The 22,711-nt window shown below is 42.1% G+C and overlaps 1 protein-coding gene and 1 pseudogene across 3 annotated transcripts in view; one reads left to right on the forward strand and one right to left on the reverse strand.

Moving 5' to 3' along the window:
• Positions 1 to 22,711, forward strand: part of LOC127453466 (caspase a-like) — a 140,075-nt pseudogene that overhangs the window by 54,790 nt on the left and 62,574 nt on the right.
• The window catches only part of LOC127450023 (zinc finger protein 638-like), a 65,690-nt gene that overhangs the window by 2,813 nt on the left and 40,166 nt on the right, over positions 1 to 22,711 (reverse strand). For 2 of the 3 annotated variants that reach the window (XM_051713763.1, XM_051713844.1), the window contains exons 2-23: positions 20,355 to 21,894; positions 19,374 to 19,435; positions 19,227 to 19,265; positions 17,693 to 18,054; positions 17,349 to 17,566; positions 17,053 to 17,205; positions 16,489 to 16,587; positions 16,342 to 16,397; positions 15,998 to 16,218; positions 15,888 to 15,919; positions 11,715 to 11,849; positions 10,245 to 10,376; positions 5,239 to 5,280; positions 4,950 to 5,081; positions 4,628 to 4,744; positions 4,149 to 4,425; positions 2,641 to 4,013; positions 2,464 to 2,523; positions 1,423 to 2,367; positions 938 to 1,238; positions 490 to 804; positions 164 to 286 (exon numbers count right to left, since the gene is read on the reverse strand). In XM_051713763.1, coding sequence (XP_051569723.1) covers positions 164 to 286; positions 490 to 804; positions 938 to 1,238; positions 1,423 to 2,367; positions 2,464 to 2,523; positions 2,641 to 4,013; positions 4,149 to 4,425; positions 4,628 to 4,744; positions 4,950 to 5,081; positions 5,239 to 5,280; positions 10,245 to 10,376; positions 11,715 to 11,849; positions 15,888 to 15,919; positions 15,998 to 16,218; positions 16,342 to 16,397; positions 16,489 to 16,587; positions 17,053 to 17,205; positions 17,349 to 17,566; positions 17,693 to 18,054; positions 19,227 to 19,265; positions 19,374 to 19,435; positions 20,355 to 21,680 — 6,520 coding nt within the window. In that variant the 5' untranslated portion in view covers positions 21,681 to 21,894. Of the gene's footprint in view, positions 1 to 163; positions 287 to 489; positions 805 to 937; positions 1,239 to 1,422; positions 2,368 to 2,463; positions 2,524 to 2,640; positions 4,014 to 4,148; positions 4,426 to 4,473; positions 4,500 to 4,627; positions 4,745 to 4,949; positions 5,082 to 5,238; positions 5,281 to 10,244; positions 10,377 to 11,714; positions 11,850 to 15,887; positions 15,920 to 15,997; positions 16,219 to 16,341; positions 16,398 to 16,488; positions 16,588 to 17,052; positions 17,206 to 17,348; positions 17,567 to 17,692; positions 18,055 to 19,226; positions 19,266 to 19,373; positions 19,436 to 20,354; positions 21,895 to 22,711 lie in introns of those variants that run through there. The other variant, XM_051713929.1, reaches the window with a different exon arrangement.

Genomic DNA, 22,711 nt, shown 5'->3' on the forward strand with positions numbered 1-22,711 from the left:
AGTGAAACATTTCAAAAGGAAAAAGCATGCTTTGCCTTTATGCAAGCATTTCTTTTTTTTTATGTAAATTCAGAAGACAGAGAGAAGTATTTTTAGTTGCAAAAAGGCATTAGGTTAGTGCTGATGTTAGACAACTGTTTGTTATTTCAAGTGGATCTCTTACCAATGGGGTTGTCTGGACTATATGGGGGCAAGGTGAAATCTTCAATCACAGGGGAATGAGAACAGACTTTCTTGGCTTCGGGTGCCTCCCTCGTCTCGGTCTCTCGTCTTTGTTTAAACTCTTCTGAAAGTTAAAACATTTTCACAGTTCAGGTAAGGAAACACAATGGTATCAACAAATGTTAATGACCAATTAACAGGAGACATAAATAACAGTTCTTAATAATAATAATAATAATAGTTTTCAGAGAATTAATGAGATTCCTATGTACTGTAAAATGAATAAGGTCTACATGCAAGGGCCAGACACATGCCAGTCTGGCCTACCTTTGATTGTTGTTTTTTTGTCAGCAACAGGCGTTTCAACAACAACTCTTTCTGACTCCGAGTTGTCATCAACTTCGACTCCAGTCCTCTCTTCTGACCCTGAAGAGACAACCTCTGCGCTAGATGAATCTGGAACTCTAACGGTTTCAGCCTTTTGGGAGTCTGGCTTATCAAGCTCTACAGTGTCTGGAGCTGAAGGTGGACTCTCAGGTTTGGAGGCAGTTGGTGCTGGTTCACCCTCTGCACTCATCTCAGGCTCCTCTGGCTCTTTGTCACTCTTTGCTGCCCCTCTTTTACCCCTTGTGGATCTTCTCACTACAGAGAGCCAAAAGAGACAAATGACTACACCATATAATACTCACTGAGGCCACCTTCCCCTGAAAAGAACATCTATTACATATGAATCTGAGGGTGCAACCATAAAATATTTTTTTCCCTCTTTACTCACCTGAAGTCTGGCGAGCTCTCTTTTTGGCCCTTGTAGCTGTCTTTTTTACTGCCTCCTGTACCTTGACCTCTTCACTGGGTGGCTGTTCCTCTTCCTCCTCCCCTACTTCATCCACAGTTACAAAGTTCATCGTACAAAACTCTTCCAAGTCACAGGCATCTTCCTCTTGGCTTGGTGATTGCGCAGGCTCCTCTGGCCTGGGTGGTGTTTTGAAGTTGGGACTGGTAGGCTTGGTCTCACTCTGCTCCACTTCCTCAATCTCCTCATCATCACCCTTGGTCTCATCCAGGGTTACAAGAGTCTGAAAGGATAAAACAAAGGCCATGGCAAAAACACTAAACAGATTAACCGCAGGTATAGGAAAGAGCAAAACCAAACCATGGTACTAATTACATTATAGTCTTAATGATGTTTTTGAAAAATATTGGTATATGTTTAAGGGTTACCTTTGCAAAAGGGATCCAAGTTAAGTGGGAAAAACTGACCTCCGGTTTGAATGAATCAAGCTCCTCCTCCTCTTGAGCAATCTCATCAAGTGTGACCAGGCCTTGAAGTTCTTTGTCCAACTGGTATTCTTCACACCCCGTTTCCTCATCTACAACTTCATTGACAGTCAAAAGTGCCTCAGGGCCTTCTTCAGCCATTGAATGTTGTTCCTCATCTGCTTTTTCAGGAAAATCCTCCTCACCCTCACTGACCTCATCAAGAGTCACCATAGCATCATGGGAGGGAAGTTCAGACATCACAGCTGCCTTATCTTTATCTTCCATGTCTGAAGCAGAAGTTTCAGACTGCTCGGCATTGCCATTTTCTGATTTCTCTAACTTTTTTGTAGAAGTTGGTTGGCAGTCTTCCTTCTGGACAGGGGAGGAAGAAACAGGCTGGGTTGGTTCAATGTCACTGCTTTCTTTCATGGAAGAAAAGGTCCGTGTCTGAACACTGGGGTTCTCCTCTGCAGAAGCTGAAGCTCCTAGATGAGTATAAAGCTCAGTACTCTCACTCTCAACAACAGCAGGTTCCACTGCAACAGTTTCCAGTTGGTTATCCATGCTCTCTTCCTGAGGCTCGTTCTCTTCCTGCTTTTGAGATTCTACAATCTCAGCAACTGGCATGGTTTCTTCAGTCTTGGTTTCCATTTTATCTGCAGTGTCAATAACTTTAGGGTCCTTGGTCTCAGAAGATCTAGTCTTGTTAGTTGTAGATCTAGACCTTGTCTTTTGTTTTGGTTCATTAGCTGGAGTAGACTTTGCATTAGAAGAGATGGTGGAGAGAGCATTGGGAACATCCTGGACTTTCTCGTCCTTGGCTGAAGACTCAGAGCTTAAGGTCATAGTTTCCTCTGCATCATCCCCTACTTCGTCGACTGTCACAAACTCATCAATGTTAAAGGGAAATGGTTCCTCAGATAATTTAGTCTCTTCCTCTTTAGCCTGGAAAGCATAAATGCTTAGTTAGCAACAGATATCTTCAGTTATAAGTCTGTGACGAGAGACAAACCAGTGACTTACATTTCTGTTGATGCTTACCTTTTCGATTTTACTTGTTTTTGAGCGACTTCTTGAGGGCTGTGAGCTCTTACTATGACTCTACGAAAATAGCAAATATAGGTCAAAACTTTAAAATGTGAAAGCAATCTTTCCACCAGTTTAGAAAACATAAGAAACTTCTATAAACAATTAATTGATATATTTGGTCTTTCTCACCCTGCGATCATCAACATGCCCCCTTGATCTTTTTGATGGGGGGCTAGATTCACGCCTGCTCTTCCGGGAGGATGACCCTGACGGTGGTGTGGAACACCTTGTTGAAGGGGAATCTTCTTCAGAATTCCCCCTGCTCCTGTGCTTAGAAGCTGCCTCCTCCTCTGGGGACAAGGTGGCCATCTGTCTGCTTCTAGTTCTGGAGTTCTGAGGCTTTTTCTCTTTCTCAGGCAGCACCCATTTGCTCTCAGATTTGGTTGCTTTCTTCACCGCATGAGCAGTTTTATCCACTTTATCTGATGAGGGTGGCTTCTTGGAGCTTGATGGAACCTTGTTGGTTGTTTTCTCAGCAGCTTTTTTCTCTGCTTCAGACTTTTGTTTGGCTTCCCTTTCAGCGTGTTTTAATGAAGACGGCATGCGACACTGATGAACAGTTAATTCAAATGCCTTTAAAATCTCATGTGTAACTGGAGGAAAGTCCACTGTCATATCATCAAATTGCAGAGGCACAGTTTGGGGACTGTTTGAGGCAGTTTGATCAGAAGTGGAAGGCAGGTCAGAGGCAGGATCTGAGCTTGGAATAGTGTCAGATGCGATGGCTGCCTGGAAAAGCTTCTCACCAGGTTGGATTTGATCACTAGGTTGAGTGTTAATTTCACTCTCAAAAGGTTCAGTTGCTTTAGTGTCATCAATTTGTTGAGGGTTATTATTGGTTTCAAAAGGTTCAGTTGGTTTAAGGTCATTCATTTTGTTCTCATTCTCCTGTGGTGCACAACTACCCTCAATAACATCAGTGCCCTTGGTAAGTTCTTCTTGACTCCGAGTCTCCATGGCCTCCACTGGAGTTTCTCCACTGCTAGCAGTTGTAGCAACAACCTCCATTTCTGACTTCAACTCAACATCACTGTCTTTTGCCAACTTTTCTTTGTCAATTGCATTATCTTCCACAGATGTAAGAACCAATTCTTTGGAAACATCTTGATCCTTTGGGATATTCTGATTGTCCACAGGTGAAACCGTATTCTGATCAGCTGTATCAATTGAAACTGCAGATTCTGTGGTGGGAACTGGGGAAGCCAATTCATGCTTTACATTTACTGGTTCCACTAAAACTGCAGGTTCTTCTAAGAGACACGATGATGCCAATTCAAGCTCTGCCTTCTCAGACTCATCTGCAACTGCAGATTCTGAAGAAAGAATGGAGGATCCAACTTCAATCTCTGCTTTTGAAGACTCGAGTGAAACTGCAGGTTCTGCATTGGGAACAGAGGATGCAACTTCAAGCTCTGTTTTCACAGGGTCAGTATCTGGGGTCATTATTACAGTTTCATCATCACTCTGGGTATCCATTTCTTTAATCCCAGGAGTGGATGTTTCTGCATTAGAAGATATATCAACTGTCACATCATTGGGAGCTACAGTGATTTCAACATTACCAGTTGCAGCTGTGACACTGTCAGCTTCTAAATTAACTTCAATATCACTTGTGCTTTTAGCAGTAACCTCCTCACCTTCAGTCATAATATCAGCGTCAGTCCGGGTAACTTGGTCTGTAGTGATAGGTGGAACTGCAGTCATGTTGTCCTGGGCACTAGCTGTGCCAACAGTGGGAGTTGCTTCTGAAGTAGCAGCACCATCAGTTGTAGATGCAGTAGATGCTGCAGCTGCTGGCTTTTGAGCTTTGATGGTATTAGGTTTCCCCTCTGTAGCTGCTGACTTACCAGGAGGTTTAGCTCTAAGAGGAGATTTAAACATGCCAGATTTTTTCTCTCCATATTTCCAGAACACCTTGTACATAAAAAATAAAACCACAGAGTAAAATGAAATTCCTCTTACCCTTTTGCTTGTGGCTTCTTTTTCATCTGTTAAACAAATAACAACCTGGTCAGTTTATTTTTTATTAAATCACCACCTTAGCAACACATCAACATCTGCAAATGTGTTGAGGTGGGCAGAATGTGCACATGACTGACAGTAACTGCTCAACTACCTTGATCGGTTTGGCTAGTTGAAATGCAAGCAAATTGTTCTGGACCATAGAACGAATCTTGAGGAGCTGACTGTAGGCAGACCTAGCAGTAACAGCACTCTCCATTTCAAAAATCACCTTTGAAAAGAAATTAAGAATATTAATACAGAGATCAGCCAAGATCTCAAATTTAATGTTGCTAAAAGACTTGAGCCTTCAACCTTTTCTCAAGCAGATAGAACATTTCATTGCAACCACATTTCTGTTCCCTCTAGAAATAGTATAAAAGTAAACAAATGTAAGGTTGTGTAAATGATACAAGAGTGGAATTTTAATTTCTTACCCTGCCATTTAAAGGCAAATGCTTCTTGTAGGTACCATGGCGCTGGATCAGGATCTCTACTTCCTTGATTGCTTCAAGTGTTTTAGGCACATTTTTAACGATGAGTAGACGTTCTGGCAATTTAACAATTTCCTAAAGTCAGGGGGAAAAAAACACTATAGAATAAGTGTGATGTAAGATACAGGTTATTTCAGTTTAAATCATTCCAATGATTTAATTTTGTATGATATTAAACCAAGGGGATACACTGTAAATTATATCCATCATAAATATTTGGTGATTTACTTACAGGAGACTTCTCCATGCCCACCAGTACTCTGAAAAGTGACCCCTTTGGAGACAAAAATGGCAAACAGATAAAGGTCAGTACTGCATGAAATGTGCATGAATATAATGCACTCTGTCTGAGAAACAGGGTTCCCACTCTTTTCAAGCCACAATTTTCCAAGACATTTCCAGGACATTTCCAGGACATTTTATGCACCCAACAAGTGTAATATTTAAGCGAAAACTCATGTCCATTTAAATCGAGCTTTTATTTTGCCGTTTCTGTGTGTTTTTGACAGAAGTTTCTCACCTCCAGATAAGCAGTATGCTCCCTGGCATAGTGTGATTATTAATCCCCGTAAAGCAGTAATTTAATTAAATAAATACATAGTCTGTATGTGCTGTGCACTTCAGAGTGCTCTCTGTCTCTGTCATCTCACACGCACAAGCGTACAAGATGATGATCATGATGAGGTGTTTTCAGTGTATGAGCGGCCGGCTCTACACATTCATTTTGAAGCACACATCACTTGCAGATTATTTATTTATTCAATTAAATCAGACACTTTTTTCAGTTTATCACACTAGGACATACAGTGCATCCGGAAAGTATTCACAGCGCTTCACTTTTTCCACATTTTGTTATGTTTCAGCCTTATTCCAAAATGGATAAAATTCATTATTTTCCTCAAAATTCTACAAACAATACCCCATAATGACAATGTGAAACAAGTTTGTTTGAAATCTTTGCAAATTTATTAAAAAAAAAAAAAAAAAAAAAAAAAAAAATCGCATGTACATAAGTATTCACAGCCTTTGCCATGACACTCAAAATTGAGCTCAGGTGCATCCTGTTTCCACTGATCATCCTTGAGATGTTTCTACAACTTGATTGGAGTCCACCTGTGGTAAATTCAGTTGATTGGACATGATTTGGAAAGGCACACACCTGTCTATATAAGGTCCCACAGTTAACAGTGCATGTCAGAGCACAAACCAAGCCATGAAGTCCAAGGAATTGTCTGTAGACCTCCGAGACAGGATTGTATTGAGGCACAGATCTGGGGAAGGGTACAGAAAAATTTCTGCAGCATTGAAGGTCCCAATGAGCACAGTGGCCTCCATCATCTGTAAATGGAAGAAGTTCGGAACCACCAGGACTCTTCCTAGAGCTGGCCGCCCGGCCAAACTGAGCGATCGGGGGAGAAGGGCCTTAGTCAGGGAGGTGACCAAGAACCTGATGGTCATTCTAACAAAGCTCCAGCATTTCTCTGTGGAGAGAGGAGAACCTTCCAGAAGAACAACCATCTCTGCAGCACTCCACCAATCAGGCCTGTATAGTAGAGTGGCCAGACGGAAGCCACTCCTCAGAAAAAGGCACATGACAGCCTGCCTGGAGTTTGCCAAAAGGCACCTGAAGGACTCTCAGACCATGAGAAACAAAGATTGAACTCTTTGGCCTGAATGGCAAGCGTCATGTCTGGAGGAAACCAGGCACCGCTCATCACCTGGCCAATACCATACCTACAGTGAAGCATGGTGGTGGCAGCATCATGCTGTGGGGATGTTTTTCAGCAGCAGGAACTGGGAGACTAGTCAGGATCGAGGGAAAGATGAATGCAGCAATGTACAGAGACATCCTTGATGAAAACCTGCTCCAGAGCGCTCTGAACCTCAGACTGGGGCGAAGGTTCATCTTCCAACAGGACAACGACCCTAAGCACACAGCCAAGATAACAAAGGAGTGGCTCCGGGACAACTCTGTGAATGTCCTTGAGTGGCCCAGCCAGAGCCCAGACTTGAACACGATTGAACATCTCTGGAGAGATCTGAAAATGGCTGTGCACCAACGCTCCCCATCCAACCTGATGGAGCTTGAGAGTGAATGGGAGAAACTGCCCAAAAATAGGTGTGCCAAGCTTGTAGCATCATATTCAAAAAGACTTGAGGCTGTAATTGGTGCCAAAGGTGCTTCAACAAAGTACTGAGCAAAGGCTGTGAATACTTATGTACGTGTTTTTTTTAATTTTTTAATAAATGTGCAAAGATTTTATGGGGTATTGTTTCTAGAATTTTGAGGAAAATAATGAATTTTATCTATTTTGGAATAAGGCTGTAACATAACAAAATGTGGAAAAAGTGAAGCGCTGTGAATACTTTCCGGATGCACTGTATCACAATTTTAAATGTACATTCAAACATTCATTTTCGTCCAAATACAGTATGTCATATTCCATGACATTCTGCGGTTTATTGCTAATGCCTTTTTTATGACTATATTCCAGTTTTCTGCATACTACGTTGTAACCGCGGAATAAGCTGACTCCGATTGTTGAATTACTGAAAATTAATTCACATTCTGAGATGTTAAGGCTGAATCATCACGAAACATCACAAAAAGCTGAAACAATCCCTAGTCCAAGGACATGTTTTCTGGGGTTATTTTTTTTTTTAAAGAATAAAGCTAAAAAGCTATTTTAAGTTGGTAGAAAGCACCAACTTAAGCTAATGATTCAAGTATAGAAAATTATCTGCACAATTTTGTAGAATTAGCTGCAAAAATAAAGGGTATTTTGGTGTGGCTTGCTTCTGTTTCACAAATATGTTCAGATTCAATAATTGATTAGTTTAGTGACCCCTTCTGGAGATACCATAGGTGACAAATGAAAGTCTAATGTGCTATGAGCGAGTCATGAAATGTTCACGACCGAAATCTGCTAAGACACTTTATAGTATTTAAGCACTATAAGAACAAAGATGATCTATAATTTCCACTCCGTTTGTGAACTGCGGAGCATGACTTTTCATCCAAAAAGACAATAATAGCCTAATAATACTAATTAGTATCAATAACGTCCTTACCTTCTACATTATTAAAATTTGCATGTCAAATCTACTGACTTCAGAAGAATGTTTAAGCATTATAGGAACAAAGCAAATGTACTGTATCATTTTCCCACAGTATTTAAATTGCTGAACATGACATCAGAAAAGACAACAATAATAGCATCATAACAATAATTGAGTTTCAATGATAAAGTGCATTTCACATGAGTTGAGGCATCAAAGCTCCGCTTATCACCAGCGTCAAGTGCCGCTTTGTCCTCCAACGTGAAGCATTTACATGTTTCCACTGATCATGGTATAAATATTGGGGGGGGGGGGGGGGCTGTACTTGCTTGTTTTGATTATTGGGGGGTTACCTCCCCCTCATCCCCCCTGGAATCTACACCCCTGACCACGACCTTTGTGTCGTTTGTCAGGAGATTTTAGCTAATGACAGCACACGACCTACTAAAATCCGCAGACACCTTGACTCCAAGGATGCTGAGGTAGCGGGGACAACTTATTTTTCCAAAGAAAACTTCAAGCCTTTCAAGGTCAGAAAAAAGTTGTTGGAGAATGTCAAATTAAATGTAAAGGCCACTGACGCTTCATATCATGTTGCACTGTGTTTTGCCAAGGCGGACAAAGCACATAACATTAGAGAGACGTTGATTCTGCTTCTTATACTGTACAAACTATATATTCTATCACCTAACTCCACCTCTAAACCTAACCCTCACAAAAAACATTCTGCATTGGGGCACCATCGTGTACGTTGTGTCACAAGGGAGGCCCACTGTCTTTGACTATGAAAACCCCTGCCCTATTGAGTAAGCGCCCTTAAGGCCAATTTATACTTCTGCGTCAAATTTACGGCGTAGGCTACACGTAGCTATGGTGATTACGGCATGGCCTACTCCATAGCCTGACGTGCACCTCCTCAAACATTTTACTGCGCATCGCATCGACACAGACCACAACAGCTGTGATTGGTCCACTTTAACCAGAAACCACCCCCAGAATGATAACAAGGATGTCTGAGGTAGCATCACATTTTATCCAAGATTATTTCCAAATATATATCACATTGTATTTGGACTCAGGACCATTAAAGAAATTGTCTCAATCGGAGGCATCTGCTGTTTATTTTTATTTTTTTTATTCTGTTTGTGTTTCATAATAATAATAATAATAATAATAATAATAATAATAAATGTATTTTATACAGCGCCTTTCTTGAACCCAAGGTCACTTTACATGAGCAAATACATAAAATACAGTAAATGGATAACACACACACTCCAAAAAAAAAAAAATCCCAAACAAGCAGCCAAGAGATAACACTGAGTGAAGAGATGAGTTTTAGATGTGATTTAAAGGAGGAGAAAGTAGTGAGTTCCCGAATGGGGTTGTGGGAGAGCATTCCAATGTCAAGGAGCAACAGTCATAAATGACTGGTTAACAGGAAATTCTCTCCATGATGAACAAGGTAGACTCACATGCCGATGCTGAAATAAACGAACAACATGCCCCTCTCATTCAGTCGGTCGGTACAAGTACCAGGTCATTCAGTTTGTTTATGAATGAGAAGTTTCACGAATGCCACTTCTTAATTTGCATGCGCCGCTGAAGCAAAGCACACAATTGGTCGTAGTTGTAACCAGTCAAGAGATCTGCCTCGGTTGGATCACGATTGCCAAGCACACGATTGGCTGCTGCTGTAATCAATCATGAGGGTGTAAGTGCCCTTAACCGCTGATGTTGTTTCACAATGTGCAGCCGCCAGCAGTGAATAAACGACACAAATTTGTGTATTTGACTCCTATTCAGAGTCAGATCGTTACCATGTTTTTGTGCTTGTAACGGAAACCTTGCTAGCAACACAGTCAAATGGTTATATTAATATTTTCTAGGACAAATCATTATTTTTCCAGGACATTTAGGTATTTTTCTAATTTTCCATGACTTTTCCATGACTGGAAAACTGTGTTGCAAAATTACAGGTTTTCCAGGACACGTGGGAACCCTGGACAGACAACAGAGCAAGAGCATTTCATCTGTGTGTTAAGCTCAGAGTAAGACCTAATAATAACCTAATTTTATATTTTTACAGCTATTTAATGTCAAGCCAACCAGACAATACTTTGATGAAATCTATTTTTCCTCTAGTGAACTTCAGACACATATGGAGTGCATACTCACCACGTAGTACAGGTTGATAGGTTGCATCATCATCTTGACTGTTATCTGTTTCTCCTGAATTTTAGCTGGGGTTTCAGAGCAGGCCTTCACCATAGCTTCAGCTGCCTCTGTGTTAAGCATTTGCAGGAAGGCCTGAAACATCAAAACTAGTTCAAAGAGATTCTTGGACATACAATGGCTGCCAAAAGTTCGGAATAATGTACAGATTTTGCTGTTTCAGAAGGAAATTGGTACTTTAATTCACCAAAGTGGGATTCAACTGATCACAAAGTATAGTCAGGACATTACTGATGTAAAAAACAGCACCATCACTATTTGAAAAAAGTCATTTTAGATCAAATCTAGACAGGCCCCATTTCCAGCAGCCATCACTCCAACACCTTATCCTTGAGTAATCATGCTAAATTGCTAATTTGGTACTAAAAATCACTTGCCATTATATCAAACACCACTGAAAGCTATTTGGTTCGTTAAATGAAGCTTAACATTGTCTTCGTGTTTGTTTTTTAGTTGCCACAGTATGCAATAGACTGACATGTCTTAAGGTCAATATTAGGTCAAAAATGGCAAAAAAGAAACCGCTTTCTCTAGAAACTCATCAGTCAATCACTGTTGAGGAATGAAGGCTATACAATGCTTGGAACTGCCAAAAAACTGAAGATTTCATACAAAGGTGTAAAATACAGTCTTCAAAGACAAAGGACAACTGTCTCTAACAAGGACAGAAAGAGATGTGTAAGGCCAGATGTACAACTAAACAAGAGGATAAGTACATCAGAGACTCTAGTTTGAGAAATAGATGCCTCACATGTCCTCAGCTGACAGCTTCATTGAATTCTACCCGCTCAACACCAGTTTCATGTACAACAGTAAAGAGAAGACTCAGAGGTGCAGGCCTTATAGGAAGAATTGCAAAGAAAATGCCACTTTTGAAACAGAAAAACAAGAAGAAAATGTTAAAGTGGGCAAAGAAACACAAACATTGGACAACAGATAATTGGAAAAGTGTGTTATGGATCTTAACCCCATTGAGATTTGTGGGATCAGCTAGACTGTGAGGTGCGTGAGAAGTGCCTGACAAGACAGTCACATCTATAGCAAGTGCTACAGGAAGTGTGGGGCGAAATGTCACCGGAGTATATGGAGAAACTGACAGCTAGAATGCCAAGGATCTGCAAATCTGTCATTGCTGCACATGGAGGATTTTTTGATGAGAACTCTTTGAAGTAGTTTAAGAAAGTCTGAACATTGTTTTCAAATTGTAATAGTAATTTTTCACATTATTAATGTCCTGACTATACAATGTGATCAGTTGAATCCGACTTTGGTGAATAAAAGTACCAATTTCTTTCCATAAGAGCAAAATCTGTACATTATTCCACACTTTTGGCCGCCAGTGTATGTGTATGCAAGTTGTTCCAACATCTGCCATAATCAATTATTTTGTATGTAATTGTTTAATGTAATTACCCTTTTCTGAGTGATTGCTATGACAGGAGTTGAGATGAGGCCATAGGGTTTCGCAAATTTTGTGAGTTCATCCTCAGTAACCCCTTCTTCTGGAAGATCAGAAATCTCAACTATATTTTTTCTCCAAGGGATTGCCTGAGGTCAAAGAAAGAAGGTAGTTGTTCATTTGTTTTAGTTTGTTATGAACAACTACTATCAAATTTTGGAAGAAACTCAAAATGCATGACATGTAGCCTGATGGTTGATGAAAATGTAAAGGTGGCATGTTCATTACCAGAAAACAAAGTAGTGAAATGGAGAGCAAGCCAACTATACTGCTCTAACCCTAGAGCTCTTCTGAGAATGGCACTTGGCCTAGGTTGCTCAGCGTAACTGTCCCTATGATCAGTGCAGTACATATATTTGAAAAGCATACAGTAGACAGAAAATATTTACTCATGATGCACCTAGAGAAAAATTACTATTTGCACAGCCTGGACTCAAGATGGCACCGAGTATGGCTGCTACGTTGCGAGCGCCGAAATAACACTGCAGTTTTTTTTGTTTGTTTTGTTTACAATTCTATGTTTTTTTTTGTCTTGGATGTTGTCTGCCTTATTGTCTACGACAGACAAACACTTTTGGACATTGGTTCTGCAATAGCACACTGAAAACTGGACTTTAAATACCTCAATGCCGACCCGCTGTTTACAAACACACCAGCGGAGCACTATGTCTGGGCAGCCCGGCCGCGGAAACGCAGAGGGAAAAGGGCAAATAAAGCCGGCGTTCTCATCAGAGTAAGACGTCGCGCAAATCGACCCCCGCTACCCAGTATTCTACTGGCAAATGTTCAGTATATGGACAACAAGCTCTGCGAGCTGAGAGCACGGCTCTCTTTCCAACGAGAGACTGCTGCATTATCTGCCTAACAGAAACTTGGATGTCTGCTGAGATTCCAGATTCATCCATCGAACCCATGGGGTTCTCCATGCACCGAGCAGACAGAGCGAAAGACCTCTCAGGTAAAAGCAGAGGTGGGGGTGTATGTTTTATGATCAACAAATCCTGGTGCGATCAGAGGAACGTACATTCTATCAAGTCTTTCTGCTCTCCTGATCTGGAATTTCTCATGCTTCTGTGTCAACCATTCTGGCTACCGAGGGAATTCACAGCAGTCATTATCACAGCTGTGTACATCCCCCCCCCACAAGCCGACACAGACCGAGCACTCAAGGAACTGTATGGGAGTATAAGCAAGCAGGAAACTGCGCACCCTGAGGCCGCGTTCATTGTGACCGGGGACTTTAACAAAGCCAATTTTAAATCAATTGCACCAAAATACCACCAACACATCAGTTTCAACAAACGAGGGGACCGGGTTTTGGACCATTGCTACTCTTCCTTTGGAGATGGCTACAAATCCCTCCCGCGCCAACCATTTGGCAAATCAGACCACTCTTCCATTCTGCTTCTGCCTGCTTACAGGCAGAAACTGAAACAGGAAGCACCCACCCTCTGAACGATCCAGTGCTGGTCGGACCAATCAGATTCCACGCTACAAGATTGTTTTGATCACGCAGACTGGGAGATGTTCAGGTCCGCCTCCGATGACGACATCGAGCTTTACGCTGATAGCGTAACGCGTTTCATCAGAAAGTGCATAGAGGATGTTGTTCCGACCAAAACAATACAGATCTACCCCAACCAGAAGCCATGGATTAATAGCGACATTCGCGCTGCACTTGATGCGCGGACCTCCACTTTTAATTCCAGGAACACGGAGCATAAACAAGCCAGTTATGCCCTCCGCAAAAACTACCAGAGCAGCCAAACGCCAGTACAGGGACAAGATTGAAGGACAGTTTAACACCACCAACTCTAGAAGCATGTGGCAGGGAATTAATATCATCACGGATTTTAAAGGGAATAAAAACTCCGCTGTGAACACCACTGCCTCTCTCCCGGATGAGCTAAATATTTTTATGCTCGTTTCGAGGGAAATAACACCTCCCTTGCGGGGAGAGCTCTCGCGGCCGAAGCTACAGTGGCTAGTTCACTCTCCGTCTCTGTAGCGGATGTAACCCTATACTTCTGACGGGTGAATATCCGTAAAGCCGCGGGACCAGAGGGCATTCCGGTGTCCCATGCGTCAGTGTGCGCGCGAACCAACTGGCTGGTGTTTTGGGGCAGTGGTGGCTCAGCGGTTAAGGCTCTGGGTTACTGATCAGAAGATTGGGGATTCAAGCCCCAGCACTGCCAAGATGCCACTGTTGGGCCCTTGAGCAAGGCCCTTGTCCCTATCTGCTCCAGGGGCGCTGTATCATGGCTGACCCTGCACTCTGACCCCAGCTTAGCTGGGATATGTGAAAAAAAAGAATTTCACTGTATATGTACAAACGTTTAATGTGTGATAGATAAATAAAATTAATTAAAATGTTTTACGGACATTTTCAACCTTTCCCCCTCCTTGTCTGTAGTCCCCACATGCTTTAAAACATCCACCATTGTGCCTGTACCAAAACAATCCAAAATCACTTGTTTAAATGACTGGCATCCTGTTTCTCTGACACCCATCATCAGCAAATGCTTTGAGAGACTAATCAGAGATTATATCTGCTCTGTGCTGCCTCTCTCTCTAGACCCATTGCAGTTTGCTTACCGCAACAACCGCTCCACTGATGATGCCATTGCATCTACAATACACTGCTCTCTCCCACCTGGAAAAAAGGAACACTTATGTGAGAATGCTGTTTGTAGACTACAGCTCCACCTCCAAGCTTTATGTGAAACTCCGGGCTCTGGGCTTAAACAGCTCGCTGTGCAGCTGGATCCTGGACTTCCTGTCAAGCAGACGCCAGGTGGTTAGAATAGGCAGCAACATCTCATCACTGACCCTCAACACTGGAGCCCCACAGGGCTGTGTTCTCAGCCCACTCCTGTATTCCCTGTACACACATGACTGTGTGGCAACACATAGCTCCAATGCCATCAAGTTTGCTGATGATACGACAGTGGTAGGTCTGATCACTGACAATGATGAAACGGCCTACAGAGAGGAGGTGCACACTCTGGTGTCAGGAGCACAACCTCTCCCTCAACGTCAGCAAGACAAAGGAGCTTGTGGTGGACTTCAGGAGAAAAGACAGAGAACACCGTCCCATCACCAGCAATGGAGCACCGGTGGAGAGAGTCAGCAGCTTCAAGTTCCTCGGTGTCCACATCACTGAGGAATTCACATGGTCTGTCCACACTGAGGCCATTGTGAAGAAGGCTCATCAGCGCCTCTTCTTCCTGAGATGGCTGAGGTAGTTTGGAATGAACCGCCACATCCTCACACGGTTCTACACCAGCACTGTAGAGAGCATCCTGACTGGCTGCATCACTGCCTGGTATGGCAATAGCACCGCCCACAACCGCAAAGCCCTGCAAAGGAGGTGAGCTTCCCTCCCTCCAGGACATCTATACCAGGGCGGTGTGTGAAAAAAGCACAGAGGATCATCAGAGACTCCAGCCACCCAAGCCATGGGCTGCTCTCACTGCTACCGTCAGGTAGGCGGTATCATAGCATCAGGACCCGCAACAGCCAACTTCATGACAGCTTCTTCCCCCAAGCAATCAGACTTTTGAACTCTTGATCTCTCACGATCTATATACATCAGCACTGCACTTTTATTAATCTTATTATCTCACACTGGACTGTCACAAATTATATTCTCTCTTAACAACACACAGGCAACTGACTATCAACTGACGGCCTGAATGTCAATACAGTACAATACAACCTGCTGTATATTTTATATATATATATACTATTTTTATTGTATGTGTATTCAATATTGTGTGTATGTGTATTCTATATTGTGTATTTGTATATTGTACAATATTCTATATTGTGTGTATTGTATACTGTACATTGTATATTATTATTTGTAAATTGTGATGTGTAAATCTGTTTATTGTAAATTGGTATATGTCTCATCACTGTCATGACTGCTATGTTGCTCGGAACTGCACCCAAGACTTTCACCCACTATTGCACTTGTGTATCTGGTTGTGTGACAATAAAAGTGATTTGATTATTTATTTATTTTTGAATGGAATGATGCGAGTAAATTACAGCTCAATTATAAATTAACACAGGTTTCCATTTGTGGAAACGACTGTTTAGAGGGAGAACACAAAATAACATACCTTCTTTACAGTCTTCTTGGTAACTGGTCTCTCTGCCAAATAACACAAACAAATGTTACACAGAGTCCTACATGACCATATGAGAAAATATGGAAGTTGATGTCGCTTACCTGAACCCTTAGCAGGGGGTTTGTCAGTGTGTTTAGCAGAGGGTTTAGCTTTAGCTTTCTGTACAGTCTTTTTGGGGTCACTTGGTTTTTGGGGTGCCTTGGTCACCGGCGATGTCTTGACACTTGTCGACTCTTTTGCTTTAGCTGACAAAGGTGCCTTGACTGTGTTGGTATCTTTTACTTTCACTGACTGGGTTGGCTTTGTTGTAGTCAACTCTTTTCTATGTAAAAGGCACAAAAACATTAACAGGACTTTTTTCAAGATTTACAAATACACTATGTATTTAATAATTAAGTAGAAACAGCAATTCACTGCAAAACTAATGCACTGGATGGCAACCTACTTCTTTACAGTTTTTTCAGTCTTCACAGATTTTTTTCTGTCATCATCTCTTGCATCCTAAAATTGTACACAGATTGGATTTAATATGAGGACTTCGTATAGTTCACATTTCCAAGACTGTTCATGGACTTGACAACTGTATATATACCTTCTCCATGGAGATTTCAATGACCTGCCCATGAATTGTCAGGTTCTTACAGTTGAGCAAAGCTTTGGCATCCTCCTCCCTTTCCATACACACTGAGGCCTGAAAGGAGAGAAAGAACCAAAAAGAAAACCTTTGCACTAGCCACACCAACCAGATTTCTGTATAGCATTCTGCAAGTATTTATATCTCATGAATCCCCAGTGTGGAGGTGGAGGCGTGGCCGAGCGACGTCTGTGGAGAGAGAGGCTGGGAGAGGAAAAGCGGTAAGGATTGACACCTGTGGGAAATTATCTCTAAAAGCTATTTTGTGTTGCAGTGAGAGATGGAGAGAGATATAAGGGCAGTACAGACCGCCGGAGGAGAGAGAGAGATGCACACAGCAGAGTCTATGTGTGCATGCATTGATGTTATGCTGAAAAGCAAACCTTTGTGTTAAGTGAAGAGAGTTAAAAATAAAGTCGTGTATTGTTTGTCCGGCTTCCGCTTCCTCCTTCACGAGAAAATCAGAAATCTGTTCCACCCGGTTAAAAAAAAAAAAAAAAAAGATAAACAGAGTATTCCTACCTCATTAATGGCTTTGAGAAGGATGGCAGTATAAATCTTGCCAAAGGGTTTAATGGCATCAGTCAGTTCTTTGCTGGTAGTGCCTTGAGGAATTCCCATGAGTCTCAGTAAACAGGTAGTGCCTGGGGCATCCTTGCTTTTAGGCTTCACATTCTGTACAAACAAAAACTGATATCAATCAGATTTTGTACAGAATAAGTACAGACACACTTGATGCAAATATGACCATTTCTGGCCAAAGTAATGGAGAAACAAGCACATTTACATCTTCCTGTAACTTCTATATGAGGCTATACCTTTAAAGAGCTGGTAGTCTTTGAAGTGGAGGGTCTGCTTGACCTGGAGGGTTCACTTCTCTTAGGAGAGGAAGACCGTCTCCAACTGCTGCTACTTCCCTTTGACAAGGAAGCAGTGGAGCTGCTTCTCTTCTTGGCTAGTTCAGCAAGTAGGGCTGGTGCCAAGGATTCCACTACTGCCTTCAAAGTACTACTATCTGTGATTGAGGAAAGCTCAGCTGTGGGTGAGAAATGAACTTGATGCATTAGTATTTTAAGCGATTTGAAAGAAAAAAATGACCTATGAAAATGTGCTTTCATACATTGCACCATTGTAAAAAGTGCATTACAATAACTGATCCTACCTGATGACATGAGTTTTTTGGCCAGTCGTTCACTACTGCTAGATCTCTGTTGGGAGGAGCTGCTCCGACGGGGGCTTGATCGACGTGCAGGAGAATGCCTACTGCTACTGTAATGACTACTGTGACCTGGAGACCTTGACCGATGGGATGGCGGACTACGGGACCTTCGTCTGTAAGGGCTGACTCGAGTCCTCCTATTGTGGTGGTACCTTCGAGGGCTCTGTGATCGTGAATGGGATCGAGAACGTGACCGTTTACGGTGGCTTGACGAATCATGGTGCCTCTTCGGGCTGGGGGATCTGGAGTATGAGTGAGAACGGGTGCGACGCTTCAAGCTGCTGTGCTGTGACTTCGGCTCAGGTCTGTGGATGATTAACAAATTGTAAAAAACACATTCAAATGCCTTTTCAGAACTAGAAAAATAGATTAAGTATAGATTAAGCCTATTTCTTGATCACATAAGTTTCAGGGTTCCCACTCTTTTCAAGACACAATTTCCCAGGACATTTTATGTGCCCAACAAGTGTAAAAACATATGCGTCCATTTAAATAGAGCTTATTTTTTGCCGTTTCTGTGTGCTTTTTACAGTAGTTTCTCACCTCCAGATAAGCAGTTCGCTACATGGCCCAGTGTTATTATTAATATCCATAAAGCTGTGATTTAATTAAATAAATACAAAGTCTGTATGTGCTGCACACTTCAGAGTGATCTGCTTTGTCTTCTCACACACAAGAGTACGCATGATAATCATGAGGCGTTTTCAGCGTGAGTGGCCGGTTTCACACATTCATTTTGAAGCTTGCATCACTTGCAGACTTTTGCAGTTTAATTTTCCCACTAGGACATATCACAAATTTAATTTGATTAATTGAGCATTTAAAAAACATTTCTTCCAAATATGTCATTTCCATGACATTCTGCGTTTTAGAGCTAATGTAATTTTTATGACTAATTTCTGTGATTCCATCCGCAAAGCAGAGATGACAGCAGATGAGCAGAAAATGTATGTTACAGGGGTTTGTTCATGACAGTTAACCGTTGATATTGTTTCACAATGCACAGCCGCTGGCAGTGACAAAGCAATTCAAATGTTTATTTGACTCCTATTTTGATGCAACAAAAACCTTGTAAGCAACACAGTCAAACAGCTCTATTATAATAAAGTATTTTCCAAGACGGATAACTATTTCCTAGGACATTTCGGAATTTTTTAATTTTCTATGTCTGGAAAACTTCATTGCAAAATCCAAGGTTTTCCAGGACATGTGGGAACCCTGAGATTTAAATTAAAATACCCCATTAACTGTACCTTAGCAACAGTGGTGGTTCTAGCTTGTATGGCACCCTGGGCGAATTTAGGTATGGGTGACATCGGCATCGGACCCCCCTTCAGCACAACCTACACCCCCCCGAGGTCATTGCTGTAGGGGGTCCCAAACTTAAATGTGCCACTGCTTAGCAAATGCTTACACTTGGTCTCTTATCTGTGAGATCAGCCCTATATGTCCAAAATTAGAGACAGTAAAATCTTACCTTGAAACAGAGACAGCCTCAACATTCCAGTCAGGATATCTATGAAAACACCACAAACACAGCTTTTCATTCATTGCTAAATGAGACCTCATTATGAAATTCTAAACAGCACAAATGAACTACGGCAGCCAATCGTTAAACACTTACAGTTTCCTAAGAAGTCTACAACGCTCAATGTGAAGATTTGTGTTCTGATGTTCAATCCAGTCCTGCAAACAAGACAAACATGCTACAATTAACAAATGTCAAAACTGATTTAACCTATAAAATTAATGGTGCGTTTTTTTTTCTAAAGTGTCTTTTACTCAAAAAGCCTACATGTCTGTTGACATTGAGAACTGCTGTTCTGGTTAATTTTAACATTTGCTTTCAGAAGGTGGATTAAAGATGGTGTACCTGCAGATGCACAAGCCATCAACATAAATCTGTTTATAGATCTTACCTAAAAAAAAATATTAAAAAAGGACCTAAAACATATCAAAATTAGGGACACTATACGACTTGTTAAACCCACTATGCCCTCATTACTAGAAAACACAAATTTAAGTCCATGTTGTTTGTGAAAAACTTCTTCCAGCATGGAAAATAAGTCCAAAGTGTTGCTTCAAGCATTACAAAGATGGTCATTCTTGAAGGAGACGGTCTTCTGCCTCTCATGTTCAGCGATGTAGGAAGTCATCAGGTCTTCTTAACTCTGCCTCCACAATAGGAATTGTAGTTTTCAAGGGGCTGATATTAGGTTTCAGCGAAATTACAGGTTTCCATTAAACAGATTGGCAGGTCTCCTCCCAAGGATGCCAAAACTGGACTGGCTTGGAGTAGTCCAACTACTAATTATGAATTTAAAAATTCAGCCTTAGTCTACCTACTGTACCTATCTAATTTACTATATCATTGCCAAATATATTTATATTTTTTACCAACCACAATTAATGAGCAAGTTAATATACATTAACATTTCATTACAGGTTTCTGAAATTTTATTTAATTATTAAATGTAATACAATTTTAGTTCAATGTAGGGCACACATTTAAATGAATAAAACAACCCATGTGACCCTTTACATTCAACAAAATAAATGCAAAACATGACAAATGAGACACTACTTGGGGTAAGAAAATACTCACCTTAATCTGGACACATTCAATGATACATAGAGAGCATGTATGAGGAAAGATTCTTGGAGTAGCTGCTGAGTAATCATTCATCATGGTGGGGGTCGGAAGTCTCTTTGCAGCAGGTACGTTGATTGGAGATGAAAGGAACGGGATCCATTTAGAGCCTGGACCTCCGGACATATGATTGACGGTCATCAGAGGAAGAACACCAAGCTGAGGCACCAACTGTGGAGGTGGCATCTGTAAAAGAGACGGCATCTGAGGCAGCGGCATCTGAGGTGGTCGACTGGAAGATGGTAAAATAGACTGGGAAACAGGTGGTCTTGTTGGGATCGTCTTGGTGGGTCTTGGATCCACTGGTGGAGGTTTCTGAAGCTTTGGAACTTGTGCAGGACCTGAAGCTGCTTGGCATGGCTGAGGACGCTTTGTGATGTCCATGCCACTAAAGGGGGGTCCAGAGACTTCCCTCCCATACTTGGGTGACTCTTTAGGTAAGTTTTCACTTGCATAGCCATCTGCGTTCTCCTCAGGATAGCCAAATTTACTAAAATGTCCATAGTCAATGACTTTGCTGTGCCGCGGGTCAGAGCCAATGAGTTCAGATCTTGCATCAATATCAGCGATGCTTCTATTCGCTTTGCGCATACGGATGTCACGTAAAATAACTGGGAGGTTGTCAGGTGTCAGTTGATAATCTGGATAGTGGCTTAGAAGTTCTAGGTCCTCATTTGAGAGTCCAAAGCTGGCGAGGACGCTGCTGGCACTTTCTGGGGTGTAGCGTGAAGGTCGTTGTTCTGGCGGAGGTTGGCTGTCCAAACTGCTGGATGCTCCACTGCCACCAAAACTCGAAGACTGGAACACCTGTGTGGAACTGGAAGAACGATCCAAGCCAGAAGATGCCAAGAGCTTGCTGGGGGCCTGGTACAGAGACCAGTCCTCCTTATCAGATCTCAAAGAGCCACCAGTACCTGGGTAACCAGTCCCGCCTGAGGAAAGCCCTTCATCCCTTGTGTCCTTTCTCAAGCGGCGATCTGCTGTTTTTGGTTGCTGTAGTATTTGAGTAAAAAGGCGAAATTCCTCGTGGGCACCCCGAACGTTCCGGTCTATGGTGGCTTCAAGGTCTTGGGAAATCTGCGACTGACGTCCCAAAGCAAAGGGCATCTGCTGGTTAACCATCAATCCCCCACGAGAAGTGGACATGGAACCTGGGCCAGGACGCGCTGCCCCCAGCTCCAGTCCAGACTGTGACCCAAGCGACCCATACTGGCCATGCACAATGGGTCTCTGACCATTAGGGAATGTCCCCCCACGGGGATTATATAATGGATGGGACATAGTGACCTTAAGAAAGTTGAGCAAGGTCAAGGCAGGTGAAGCAATTGCAGGGGGAGTGACGCTTCTGCCAGCAATTGCATTCAGCTGGTGGAGTGCCAACTGAGTCTTTATCTGTGCCAACTGAAGAGAGCCGTGGCCTAAGAGTGGCAGACTCCCAAAATGGCTGAGGGAATTTGCAACAGGGGGCACACAACTTTCCAAGAACAATGCAAGGCTGAAAAAATTAGGGGAAAAACACAAAGGATTATTGGCTTGGTGTATTCAGGTTGTCACAAATAAAAAAAATAATAAAAAAAAAAAAAAAAAAGGCAAAAGTGCTGCGATCACTTTCTCCTTCTGTAAAACGCTCAAATCATCAGCGTCAAAATCCTCCTGAGCTTCAGGGGATTTAAACAGCTTTCCATGTCTTCACTGAGGAGGAAAAACAGCAAGCAAAAAGGGCAAGACAGACAAAGGAAAATAATATTACAGTTTAGGACTACCTTCATACAACTTTCATGCATTTGTTTTAGTGATTTTCTTGTTTTGCAAGACTGTTGTATGAGACATTTAGCCTGAATGTAATGCAAGGAGGGACAAACAAACCTCAAGACAGGACAAAATGAGAAGGCAGACTGTTAATTCATACACGCAAGACAATCATTACTTATTAATAACCCCTGAATAATCCTTTGACCTTTTAGATCAAAGCTGATTTACTGGGGGGGGGGGGACAGCAGTCTGGACTGTCAATTTTGTCCATTGTTATCAACAGAGATTATCTTAAGGTGGCTCGTCTTATACAGCGATCAGCCACAACATTAAAACCACCTGCCTAATTTTGTGTAGGTCCTCCTCGTGCCGCCAGAACAGCACCAACCCACATCTCAGAATAGCATTCTGAGAGGTTATTCTTCTCACCACAATTATACAGAGCGGTTATCTGAGTTACCGCAGACTTTGTCAGTTCGAACCAGTCTGGCCATTCTCTGTTGACCTCTCTCATCAACAAGGCATATCCGTCTGCAGAACTGCCGCTCACTGGTTGTTTT

The sequence above is a fragment of the Myxocyprinus asiaticus genome, chromosome 1 (assembly GCF_019703515.2).
Source record: "Myxocyprinus asiaticus isolate MX2 ecotype Aquarium Trade chromosome 1, UBuf_Myxa_2, whole genome shotgun sequence".
In the NCBI taxonomy this organism is placed as follows: Eukaryota; Metazoa; Chordata; class Actinopteri; order Cypriniformes; family Catostomidae; genus Myxocyprinus; species Myxocyprinus asiaticus.